Source organism: Tachypleus tridentatus, chromosome 11 (genome assembly GCF_004210375.1).
Source record: "Tachypleus tridentatus isolate NWPU-2018 chromosome 11, ASM421037v1, whole genome shotgun sequence".
NCBI classification, from domain to species: domain Eukaryota; kingdom Metazoa; phylum Arthropoda; class Merostomata; order Xiphosura; family Limulidae; genus Tachypleus; species Tachypleus tridentatus.
In genome coordinates, this window is record NC_134835.1 from 52,081,837 (window position 1) to 52,095,692 (window position 13,856).

At 33.8% G+C, this 13,856-nt stretch overlaps 1 protein-coding gene across 1 annotated transcript in view; it reads right to left on the bottom strand.

The window, feature by feature from the left end:
* The window catches only part of LOC143232157 (protein spire homolog 1-like), a 120,621-nt gene that overhangs the window by 44,483 nt on the left and 62,282 nt on the right, over positions 1-13,856 (bottom strand). Inside the window, exon 2 of the mRNA XM_076467255.1 lies at positions 7,250-7,284. Coding sequence (XP_076323370.1) covers positions 7,250-7,284 — 35 coding nt within the window. The remainder of the gene's footprint in view (positions 1-7,249; positions 7,285-13,856) is intronic.

The following is a 13,856-nucleotide window of genomic DNA, read 5'->3' on the forward strand; positions in this document are numbered from 1 at the left end:
TCTATGTAAGAAAATATTCTAACTCGCAGATTGGTTATGAAATATTTTATACCAGACTTGTACAATACTCAAATAACGACTAGTGATCGATCTAAAATTGGTATACATTATTTTATTCATTCAATGACATTCATTAAAGAACTTCAAGAGAGAGAGAGAAAAGACATTACTGGCTAAAACAGGTCGCGTTACGAATCGGTAGTGTTACATTCCGTCATAGTTGGAAAAATCAGGTTCCTACGACAAACATTAGAACCTACGCAATAATAATAATAATAATGACACGAAAGCCAACACACAATATGAAGTATTAAGTAAGCCTACAAACCACGTAACACTGTCGTCTGTAACTTCAAACCTTATGTCATAAATAAGAGTTTCATGCTAAGACTTCAGCTGTAACCAGTATTTTTGAGAGGCGGAACAACCACCGATAACACCCGAGCTGAACACCTACTCAAAAGTTGGGTGTAACAGTTCCCTTCAGAAGTGGGTCGTGTTTTTTTTTTTTTACATATCACGCTTGAAATATTATTATAGTGTTTTTCTTATAACAAAGCCACATCGAGCTATCTGCTGAGTCCACCAAAGGGAATGAAACCCCTGATTTTAGCGTTGTAAATCCGAAGACTTAACTATGTTCCAACGGGGGTACATATTATTATATGATAATAAAAGTTTTTCTTTTATCTGTTATCACGTGATTAAGTCATCATTAATATACTTTTTTTTTGTAAAACAGTTAACAAAATTTCAGTACACCCTACGCACCTAGATGATCACATTTTCTGCGAGATTTTCTTTATTCCTGTTTTCACATACTCTTATTACAGCTTATGAAGAGTTCCGTTAAACGTAAGATAATTAATTTGTATCATAACACTACCATATCATAAAGTATGTGTTACTAGATAAATCTAGTTACACATTTTATATACCAGTACTCTCGTTTATAACTTCTTAATCCAAGATTGTCGAATTTTACAGGTAAGCTTGAAGAATTATAACGATAAAAACGAACACCCCCAACAGCATACGAGGTCTGTTCAAAAAAATACGCGGACTGACGTCATAAAACAAAATGTACTTTATTTAGAAGTTACAGATCTGGGACCCCTTCAAAGTACTTTCCTCCCCAACGCACACACTTATCCCAACGGTGTTTCCACTTGTTGAAACAGTCCTGGTACGCTTCTTTTGTAATGTCCTCTAGCTCCTTCGTCGCATTTGCTTTAATCTCGAGAATCGTCTCAAATCTTCTTCCTTTCAAGGGTCTTTTGAGTTTGGGGAACAAGAAAAAATCGCAAGGAGCAAGGTCAGATGAGTAGGGGGGTGGGGAAGAACAGTGATCGAGTGTTTGGCCAAAAACTCACGAGTTCTGAGGGCTGAATTTCGCAGCAACGCAGTGCATCTTCAATTTTTCGGTCAAAATCTCCTAACAAGATCCAACTGATATCCCACACTCTTCAGCAAGCTCCCTGACAGTCAGACGTCGATTTGCCCGCACCAGGGTGTTGATTTTGTCGACGTGTGGGTCGTCAGTTGACGTGGAAGGACGTCCAGGACGCTCATCATCTTCAATGGACTGTCGACCATCCTTAAAACGTTCATGCCACTTGAAACATGCTGTACGCTTCATAGCAACACCATCGTAAGCCGTGTTCAGCATAGCAAAAGTTTTAGTCGTAGATTTTCCAAGTTTAACACAAATTTCACAGCAAGTCGTTGCTCCTTCAGGTCATTCATTCTGAAATCCGCCAAAAGAAAAAAATCGCACTTCACTTAAAACCACGTAGCTAATACACAAATGAAGATATATGCAATCGGGAAATGGCGTCGTAATCAGCTGATCTGTGCGAACCTAGTGACACCAATCGGATTCCCCTGGAACCAACTGGAGCCGCGCAATTCAAACAGTCCGCGTATTTTTTAAACAGCCCTCGTATTGTGCAGCTATGGGATTAAAAGAGACGATTTTTTATTTTTAATACAATAAATCTGTATGCATAAGCAAGAAAATTCTGTTAAGCCACCAGAAGTAAAAGTTTCAAATAATTTAAAGATTAACATCAACAAGAAAATATTCTTACGCATAAGAAATGGTTCTATATTTCGAATTTTTTGCTAGATATCACCTGGATTGATAACCAAAATATCCCAAGTAAACATTAAAAATACGCGTATACGTGTAAGTATAAGTACAGACAGTTTTTTTGTGTTTTCATGTTATGCAGAAGTACGCCTTAGGCGAAAGAATGTAGAAGAAATTACTGAACATTAAAAAGACTTAGGAATCATTTCCATTTTTTTTTCTAGAAAGAGCATAATTTTCTGTGTTCCACTATAATGTCCTACCAGTATTTCTTCTGTATTAAATGCACGCATAAATTGTAATTCTACTATTTGGTCTGCACGCTTTCTTGCTCTCATTCAGAATTCGTTTACACGCAATACATTTATTTATTGTGTGTGTGTGTGTACACACACACACATGTATGTAATAAATCAAATTATAGCATCCTATCGTGCACAGAGATAGACTGGCTGTTACTGTAGTTAAAGCTCAACTGTCAAGGAAGAGGGGTGGTGGGATATGAGATAGTACCTATAGGTTGTTCTCCACAGAATTTTTTCTTGTAAACTACATTATTGCAACCTATTGGTATATTCTCCAAGTTCTCCACGATTTCTTTACTTGAGTTATATTGTAATTTATTTTTAAAATGCATCTATCGTGCAGATTAACATACAGTATTTAGACACAAATATATTAGTCTAAATGTAGTTATATTTTACTTCACAAAAAAGAAATTGTCTGCTGAAAACAACTACAACGAAATGAGTGCAATAAGTAAAAACATTTAATAACTTGTGACAAAAGACTTTCTTATAATTCGATTTTTATGCACGATTTTCTTTTTGATTATTTACACTTTAATGACAAACAAACATTTAATAAAACCAACTAATAATAAAATACAAGTTGGCTAGAAACAACTTCTGGCAATTAAAAAACATATAAACAAATTAATGTACTTGTTATGCTAATGCAATGTTATACAAGTGTTCAATGTCTTAATAAATAAGCCTTAACTATATTAGCAAAAAATATTTGTGTAAAAATTAAGTCTTATTCATAGAATACTATCGATAACAATTTACGTGTTATGACGAATATCTTTTCTACAAATTAAAGTTATAGGTTATACAGTTTAGTTTCAAATTATTATAATAAATCAATTACCCTCAAATTAGCAACATGTTTCTATACCGTACACTGTCACTAGTCTGATAATGCATCATATTGAATAATTTTATATTTTTTACATGCCACAACATTTATTGTAAAAAAAAGTCGACTAAAACAACATTTTAAATACTGATGATATATTTATGTTTTGCGACTTGTATGTTATTAGGAATCCTGCAATCAACTAAAATGTGTGTTTTTTTTTACATATAGATGAGCAGGATTCTTTACAGCAGGTGTCCGATTTGTTGACGATAAATTTCAACAATAATCAAACAGTACACAATACATTTGTTATGAAATAATGTATTGGAGACAAGTCAACCATAACTACAAATATTCTATTTACAATTAATCACCACAGTTGTATCCAAGGCCTTAAATAATTGTCTCTTTTGTCAGAGTCAATGCAGGCAGGTTTAGTTACTTTAGAACACAAGTGACAAGATGAATTATTTTTATCTGCTGTTATTACAATACAATTGGTAATAAGTTCACTTACATTACACCATTGATTACTACAGTTGGATCCAGAGTTTTAAGTAATTGCCACTTTTCGTCAAAAGTTCATACAGGTTTGTTCAATTACTTTGGAGCACAATTGATAAGATATATTATTCTTCTCCACTCTGTTGTTAAAATATAATCTGCGATAATTTTTCTTAAAAAACACAAATATACGCTCTTTATGGCTAAACTCAAAAATATACTCTAGATCTATCAACAATTGACTTTGTCTTACTAATTTACTTGAACTGCATTTTAGATACATGCTTATAAATGGCTCAACTGAGGCCTAGAACGTTCCACACACAAGATTATTATGATGTAATAATGCTCGGTCACAAAAGAAAAACTGAATTCTAGTAATATGATGCAAAAACATACACGCCACATCGTAACAATGAAACTACAAAATGTACGATTCATACACAGTCACGTAAACAAACCTATAATAAAATACTGCTTCTAAAAATAAATTTAACACTCTTACTATATTTAAACCAATTGAATCATAACACTCGCAATAATTCAAACAGTCTTACAGTGTAGAGAAAAGCAGCTAAAAGTTGTTTATAGCACTTCGACATTGAAATAATGTATCATTGGGAAGCAACAGTTCGAGATAAAGATACAAAGCATCCGCTTTTAACAGAATTATTAGGTTTTCCATTGAGCACTGCATATAGAGTTTCATCTATGCAAAAAAAAACCAACAAAAAACATAAAAACAAACAAAACAGGTAGGCCATAACAGTTTACTGTCACCCAAAAGATAGTTCATGAAAAAAATACGACGATTATTCTGGTAAATTCTCATATAATTAAAAACTCCACATTTATCTCCTCATACTTGATTTATATACTGGGTAGACACTAGTAAAAATAATAAGAAAGTTAAAATTAGTTTAGGCAGGATTAGAGTAAAATGGTCTATGAAACCCCAGGAGTGGTGAAATACACCAGTCGAATGGGTTTGTCCTTTGAGTCCAAAACTGTAATTAGACCTCAAATCGGTCAAGAAACGAGGGAGCTGCGAACTAAAAGTTTGTACTTGGAAAAAATAAAATACAAGAAAAAAGAGAAAAGAAACCTTAGGGTTATTCTATGAACCGCTACGCCGCAGCTAAAGACAGTCATGTAGCAACAATAAAAATATTTTCGCTACAAATTTCGTTATTCGAATTTTCTCACTGCTTATGAACAGTTTTGTTACAATCACTAATGGTGAAGTCATATCGTAGAAGATTATTAATGCCACTCAGTGGCATAGCAGTATGTCTGAGGATTTACAGCGTTAGAATCCAGGTTTCGATACCCATAATGGGCACAGCACAGACAGCCTATTGTATAGCTTAGTGCTTAACTACAAACAAGGTTATTAATTAAATATTTTCCTGAGGAAAAACAACGATTAAAACAAATAAATTCTGAACTTACGTCTGTGCTTTTACAGACGCATACCTTAAAATTAATTTAAATATCTAATACACTTTACGAAAACCTCTTTTCGGTGCATAATAATATTAGAACAAGCCGCGACTCCAAAACATTTGCAGTAGCTTTCATACACTTCGTTTAAATTATCACGCACGCCATTTAAGCTATGTTTTCTTGTCGGCAGGCACTGTGTGGTAGATCGATAAATTTTGGTCTATTTGAAAACATTTCAGGTGGATAGACAAACAAACTCGCGTAGACGTAACTTTATTTAATAAAACTATACGTTGTAATTTTATTTAACAAAAGCAACCGTTAAGTAAACAATAAAGTAAAATAATGCTATTTATTCAGAGTGATGAAACAGTATGATCGTTCAGTGTTTTACGATTTGAAACAAAGAAACTCACATTAACTAAAATTAAACAAATAGTACACAAAAGAACCTAAATTATTGCAAAGTAAAGTAAATTTGTAATGAAGTCAAACATAACTGAATATGCTGAAATTTTTGAATGCATCTTTACACAATAATAAGCATTTAGTTTTGAACGAACTGCGCATGGGTCGTTTAGGCCTAAATAAGCCGAGAAAGTTCACAGAAATTGTATTTAGTGTAACGTCTATTAAAAAAAAAAATACACGCGAGTCAAATGTCGTTTGTGTAAAATTCTTTGCATAAAAAAAAATTGAAATCGAACACAATTGTTATGTGATGATTATAATATTGTACTATCATGTTTAATAAGAAACCAAATCTCTATATTTCTTTAGAGATCAAATTTCATATCCTAGAATTCAATAAATAAAATTATAGAATAAACCTAAACTCAAATTTTGGGACTGATAAAACTAAAAACAAACCGTTAAGACGCTTTTATGTAAAATACAAAACTTGCCATATACCTCTCCATTCATGTTTTCTCAAATTTTCCATAAGAAACATGAGTATGCTGCTAACACACCCGATAAATATGTTCCAATCAAATATTTGGAGCTTTATGACTTCAAACATTCCACATCTATATAACAAAATATTTCTAAAACCAAGCTATAATTTTTCAATTTTTTTTACTTCACAAACTCTTTAAACTTCAAAACTTTAACACTGGTATAGTGTTAATAAAACAAAAGGTGTTTTTTACAATAGGTTTTCAATTTTTTGTTGAACTTCCCTGAATAATCCTGACAATGTTATGTATACTCTCATATGACGAACTACAAGACCGTGGCCCACGTGCACATTTTCAACTTACCAATTTTTATATATTTTAATTGTTGCGGATTCTAACTCGTATGTTGACTCTGTGTTGCGTTGCATAAAGAAATAACACTGCTAGACTGTCGCAATTTAATGTATGTTTCTAACCAAAAACATTTGATTAAATGTTTTTTAGTTTCTATTGAAGGTTTACTGGAAATATTCGAGTCTATTTACTGGGACCTTGGTGACACTACGAGGTAATTAATACGTTATAGTTCGCTCTAATTAAGACTCAATCTCACAATGAGAACTTACAAACCAGTAAAACTATTACAAACTACACTTCCGCAGTTACTAGATGGCGTGCATATATTCGCAAGACAAAACAAAACACAGTAATGATAATGCAAAGCAGCACCAGATGTTAAAAATCGTTTCTGTAGTTCATAGTTTTGTAAAAATATTAATATCGGCTAAACCAATAAATGTAATGTACTTTTTGAAAAACAGGTACATTTGTGGTTATGTGCCTATAGTTATTTACAAAGTGTAATACATAAAAGGTGATTTCCTGTGTTTTCATAGGGAAAAACGTTACAAACACAATTCATTACTAACATTTAATTAAGTATTGTATGGTACCGCTATATTTCTCTTTATATATTAAGTCTAGCGATATGACATGCTAATAAAGTTGTCAACAGTATTGTTGGTTCTTATTCACTTCACAGGCACATACACGCTTATTTTTATTCTCTGAAATCAGGAACTCACACGCACTATCTAACATATATCTGCAATTTTAATTTTCTAAAATCAGTTATCACTGACGCTTCGTGAAACTAAACACTTACTTGGTATATACTAGTGGCAAGAGGTCTCGTTCTACCTGTTGTAAAAAAAGAAAGAAAATAGAATAAGTATAAACCATAACGATTTCTATTTCCGAACAACATTAGTTTGTATTTAATACTGTTTACTAAAGGAATGAAAGACTGTAATTTGTCTTTATTTAAAGATATTCGATACTCGTTCTATTTCCATGGATACTTTTAAATTTCAAACCCGGTTGCTACTGCATATATTAAAACCTAACGTTTACAACTATAAGCTTCTTAATGTAATACAATTGTGAATTGACACAATAATTGTATTATATTTGACCTCTGAATAGGCTATCAAGCGGAAGGGTCGGCGAAAGTCAAGCTTGAACATTTTTCTGTTTACAGCTACAAATGTTTGAACCCATTATTTTTATTTGTGTATTCTTAGCAGTGACATTTTATTATTTGTAATTCTACACATTTCTTACAGGCAATGCCTAGAAACATTATAAGTCCACACAATAAAACATGACGGACTACAAGCGAAGGTTCAAAAGTAATATTACAGCAGAAGACTAGGAGTCATAACAACTGTATTTATATTACCGATTTCAACAAAACTTATGCTATTATCTATGTATCTTTCATTCCCCTTGACGTAATTTTTCAAAAACTTATAACCACTCTTAAAACTATGCAAAAATACATGGGTGTCACTAGCTAGCGAAAAAAATGAGGACTTGGGCCCCAAGAAGCAACTACTATTCGAAATAATTAGACCATAATTGGAATTTAATATATTTACAGTTTACGTAAGACACATTCGAGGTAGAACAACGCCCTTGTGTAGGATGAAAAAGTTAACGCCTGTATGATAATTCTTCACATGATCCATGTATCGATATACATACCTAGTGAATGATATATTGAAGTGACTTATTCCTAATTTGTATAAATCGGTCGGTAGGTATGATAATTCCAAGTTTACCAGCAATGTGCGAGTTTACGGTTTACTCAAAATTTAAAAAAGCACATCACAAAATACATATTCCAGCTATAAGATAGTGTTGTCTATAATTCACGGTTTAGCTTTGGAGAAACATAAAAGAAACAAATGGCTTTTACAAAGGAAATCACAGATTACATATGCATGATATTAAGCGATATGATCTTGTGTTGGTTGTTAGTGTACGAATAAAAGTAATTCTCCAATGCCATCACTATCATAACAAAGGCAGCAATAACTTTCACTGCTAATACGCTTTTACGATGGGTGGAGAACATGAAATATAAAATAACTAAATTTTAGGACTATCACTATATAAACTATTCAAAGACGTATGTATGTACACAACAGCTTGTGTTAAACACCAGACCTGCTGAATATATTAAAAAAAAAAAGTTTCCGTAATGCCATTGCTGCTGGCACGATACTTGACACCTAATAGCATTTCACGCGCAATTTAAAGCGCCACCTGTGCATGAAGCATGACCAATTACTACACTGACCTCAGCAACTGTCAACTAGTGCGGTTTATGTACAAAAAAAAAAAAAGGGAAAAAAAGGTTTAATTAGTTATTATCCGTATTTGAGCTTTGAAGGCTTTTGATCTGATTCGGCCTTACCATAAACACAAAGGTCCTTGAGTTAGCTGGCGAAAGTCACATGACCAATGGTTTTTTTGTTGCAATACTTACAGCATAAATGTATACAGATTTAGAAAGAAATGAGTTTCTTTAACAAGAAAGATGACAGACGTAATCATTAAAACAAAAGTAAATCCTTATTTCCACAAAAAAATATATTTGACTGTTTTAAATGTTAAAAAGTAACATATTTTCAAATTTTAAACTTGTTAATTTCAAACTTAATAATACATTATTTAAAACCATTTATTTATGTGTACCAGTTTTTGAGAATAACTCCTCACAGAAATTAAATAAATAAAATTATAACAATGGTACAAATATTTATCTTCTGCATCGCATACCTTAATTCAAAATGTATTTTCAAAAGTACCATTTAATTTGCGCAGATACGTGTAAAATAAACAGTCTAAAAACTACAGCTAGAAGTTCCCTTCTCTTTTACCGATTCAGTACCTAATACTTTTCACAAACTTAACTCTAATTCTATTAATCTTAGTTTTATTTCGATTTGAAAACTAAAAAAGAAGTTGTATTCAATGACACTTTTGCTGTAGATTTTTCCTTTGAAATGTTTCGTAATATATAAAAAGTCTAATTAGGGATACATACATATATATTATATATACACATACATCCAAAAATATCCAATAAAACTGCTGTTCCTTACAAGTTATTTTATAAAATTATAAAGCTGTAATTTTAAACATGATGTGCATGCTTGTCTACAAACCCACACAGTCAAGTGAAAAACAGAGTACAGAATATCGAAATACCAGCACAAAGATAATTACAGGCCAAGAACAATGTTGTAAATGATTTGAAATAAGAAATACTGAACTTGTATTATTTTCGGGTTTGTTCATATGAAATATGATTAGTGTATAAAATGTAAAACATTTAAACAAATCTTAGTAGAAGAAACAACGAAACTAACAAAAGTTAAATGTCTACCTGGTAAAACAAAATATTGGTTATTATTTTCAGAAATTCGATATGACCAGGGGCAGAAATAATGAAATAAAACTACATTCACTTTAAAGAAAGCTATCACGAAAATTACCTTACCTCGTGTAGATATGTATTTATTTATGAATTGTTGTTGTTTGTTTTTATTTAATACATACAATATGTTCATTTGCACTGGTCATAACTAAACGAATACAAATCATGCATTCCTGATCGGGAAATCCAACTTAAAGATGAAATTGTTCAAACAAAGTTAAATTCCTCGGGAATGTGATATTTCGATCCCTGATGGCATTTCAGATGTATATTGTTTGGTACTTAACTGTTAAGCACAAATTAATACATTAGAATGTCATACGTCGTGTCAAAACTCTCTCGGTGCACACGTAAAGAAAAAGACATTTCATAAGAAAGGAAGTAAAGGTAGGAGTGGCCAATATAAATCATTGAAATATAATACAAACAAGACAGTGGGGATAACATTTGCACTATCCTTACATAATAGCACAGGTACACAGTGTAGCAGAATGTTAACAGACAAAATTAGGATAACTGTAATTGAATTTAACATATAAATGCTAAGGTGTGTATGTGTCACGTCACACTTGATTACTGAAAATAAGAGAAGTCATAAAGGCCAAAATGCATTTATCCAGATAGAATAGTTCAATTATTGTTTGCCGATTATGATTTTAGTGAAGAAAAAGAAAAGCGGCCGTAATGATGGAAAAGTACTGTGAAACCTTATACAAGTGTAGTGAGTGTTGGTATTATAATATAAACCTTATACAAGTGTAGTGAGTGTTGGTATTATAATAAGCCTAAAGTAAAGACGTAGTGTGGATCACCTATCCTACAGCCAGATGTATAAAATTTATCATGAAAGTAAAAATACCTATTCTCAATCAAGCTATTTTCTGTTGTATCACTAACGTTTCTAAGGAAAACAAATATTTAATCAAAGGAGACTTTGCATTAAGGAATCAACAAATAGTTTCCTAGTTTTGTTGTTTATATCTTTCATTTTATACTTTTAGTACCCAAGCTAACAACATTAGATTACACATTTGTTGCTAAGCAACATGAGATAAAAGCCAATGTTAAAATGTAGTGTTATCAGAACGCACTGGCTTTTCTATACTTAAAAAGTTGTTTATCTGATTTTTACCAATAATTATTCTCTCAAGACGTCACAACTGCATTTCACGAATGATTTTAATTGTAGTTGGCTCACAAAAGAATTTGGAGACGTTTGACTGTTCTTTTCTGCCTCTTTATGCATCAATCTTGATTTCAAAAAATATATTGCAGTTAGTTGTGAAATGTGAGGTTAGGGTATAATTACGGGAGGGTAGTACTTGCCCTGTCATTTTGGACAGGCTATACGCTAGTAGTTGTGTGTGTGTGTTCGCTATATTTTGATTCTTGTCTGCGCTATTATATAGGGATAATGCAAAAGTCATCTCTACTGTCCTGTTGGGGTTGTTTTTGAAGGATCGATATTAACCACCAACATGTTTACTTCCTTTTTTGAGAAGCTTTTTCTTTACTTATTTGCTTGTTCTTAAATAGTGTTTCAACGGAAATAGAAAGGTTATAATATCTATAACCAAGTTCTACATACTATGAGACTCCCACTGTAAAAATTATTATCTGTTATACAGGCCTACGAATTTTAAACTCTATAAAAGTAGTTTTGGTTTAATAAGAGATTCTCCATAACTCAGAAACGCCGACTTAGAAAATAATATTCAATGTTTCTATCACGTAAGGACTGTTTTACAAATCAGAAAGAAAAAAAAATCGAGATCGTATTATTTCGTTAACCACAATGACATTTTTGTTTTAGACATGTTTGAGAGTCGTAACGATGGCAAGAAAATAAAATGTGGCTTACAGTAATTTGAGTGTTACACAAACTACACACTGGTGCATCAATTCCAGATAAAAGAAAACGATGAGTTAAAAAACTGTGACCAATGTGTAGTCTAATTAGAACAACTTCCTCCTTCCGAACCTTACGGAAGCTAGACGGCCAAAGTCCAATATAGGGTTTTATTTGGAAAAGTTTGTTGTCGCGTTGCTCACTCCAAGCTGGCACGGAGCCGAGCCTTGAATACAGGACCATGGTCCATGTATGGAATAGGCACAGTGGTGATAGTGCCAGAGCAGATAGATTTAGCTGCCGTGTCTGCAAGCTTGTTCCCGCGAATACCAACGTGTCGTGGTATCCAGAAAAACTGGATAGAAGTAGATGTTAATTAGAAATGGGCCAGTCGGTTTTGGATATCAGCGAGAACAGGGTGTGAGCCAACGTGAAGCGATTCCAGGGACAGTAGAGAACTAAGCAAGTCAGTATAAATAGTGAAGTTGGAGTAATACTTAGCTTCAATATGATCCAGTACAAGAGAAATGGTGTATAGTTCAGCAGTGAACACAGAAGCTGTAGAGGGGATTCTGCACACAACCACCGAACTCCAACAAACCATGGCAGAGCCCACATAGTTACCTAATTTGGAACCATCCGTATAAATTGCAATGGAAAGATTGTTCGAAAGATGTTCAGTAAATAAAAGACGGTACTTCCAATCGGGAGTATTTGCCTTTCTCAGATGACTTAAAGAAAGGTCACATTTGGGGACTGTATTAAGCCATGGTGGGATGGGCTGACCAGTGGATTCTGCAATGTTATCCAAGGAGAGACCCAATTCATCCAATTGCACCTGGACACGAAGGCCAAAAGGAGCAATGGCAGATCGTCTGTTCTGAAAAAGTATGGCTTACTGAGGAAGTAAAACACACTCCCAGGTGGGGTGCTTTGGTAAGGAACAAAGTTTCAAAGAATATAATCAAGACAGTTGCAAACGGCAAAGGTGCAGAGAAGGTTCTTCAGATCCTACGTATAAGCTCTAAACTGGGGAGGCGCAGAAAGCCCCATTGCAGAGTCGAAGCCCTTGATGATGAATGGGGTCCAACACCTTAAGGCCGAGGATCTGGCAGAGCCATAGACCATTGATCCATAGTCGAGTTTCAATCGAATAAGAGCACGATATATCTTTAACATAGAACATTGATCACTCCAAAACTGGTGGTAGAGAGGACACGGAGGTGGTTCAGTGCTCTTGTGCATTTGTCCCGTAACTGATTTAAGTGTGGTATAAAGGTCAGTTTACGGTCAAAGATAAGCCTCAAGAACTTGGGCTCAGGGACCACTGGCAGCGAAACTTCATCGATACGGAGTTCAGGATCAGGGTGAATACCCCGATGGCGGCAAAAGTGCATGCAAACAGTTTTAGAGAGAGAGAAATTAAAGTCGTTCGCCATGGTCCACTTCAGTACACAATTGAGGGCAGTTTGTAGTTGTCGCTCAATATATCTCATGTTCGACGACTGACATGAGATGTGAAAGTCGTCGACATAGAACCCGTTTGCAACAGTGAGAGGGAGTTGTTCAGTGATGGCATTAATCTTTATACTGAAAAGTGTGACACTCAAAACACGGCCATGAGGGACCCCAAGTTCCTGTAGAAAAGAACGGGAAAGTGTCGAACCTACACAAACTTGGAATCTCCTGTCCATTAAAGTTTTTTTTAAAATAAACGTGGGTAAATGGTCACATAACCCATACATATGGAGGTCTCGCAAAATGCCATATCTCCATGTTGTGTCATAAACCTTCTCAATGTCCAAGAATATTGATACAATATGTTGTCGTTTGAAAAAGACTTTTCTGATTGATGTTTTAAGTCAAATTAGGTGGTCTATAGTGGAGTGCTGTTGTCGGAACCCACACTGGGTGGGCGAGAGGATGTTGTTTTATTCGAGGAACCAAACAAGACGAGAATTAACCATCCTCTCTAAGGTCTTCCAGAGACAGCTCGTCAAAGCATTTGGACGGTAGTTTGAAGGAATCTTGGAATCTCTCCCAGGCTTAGAGAAAGGTAAGATAAAAGCATGGCGCCAGGCATTAGGAAAAACATTATCCTGCCAAATCCAGTTAAAAACAATTAGATGAATATAA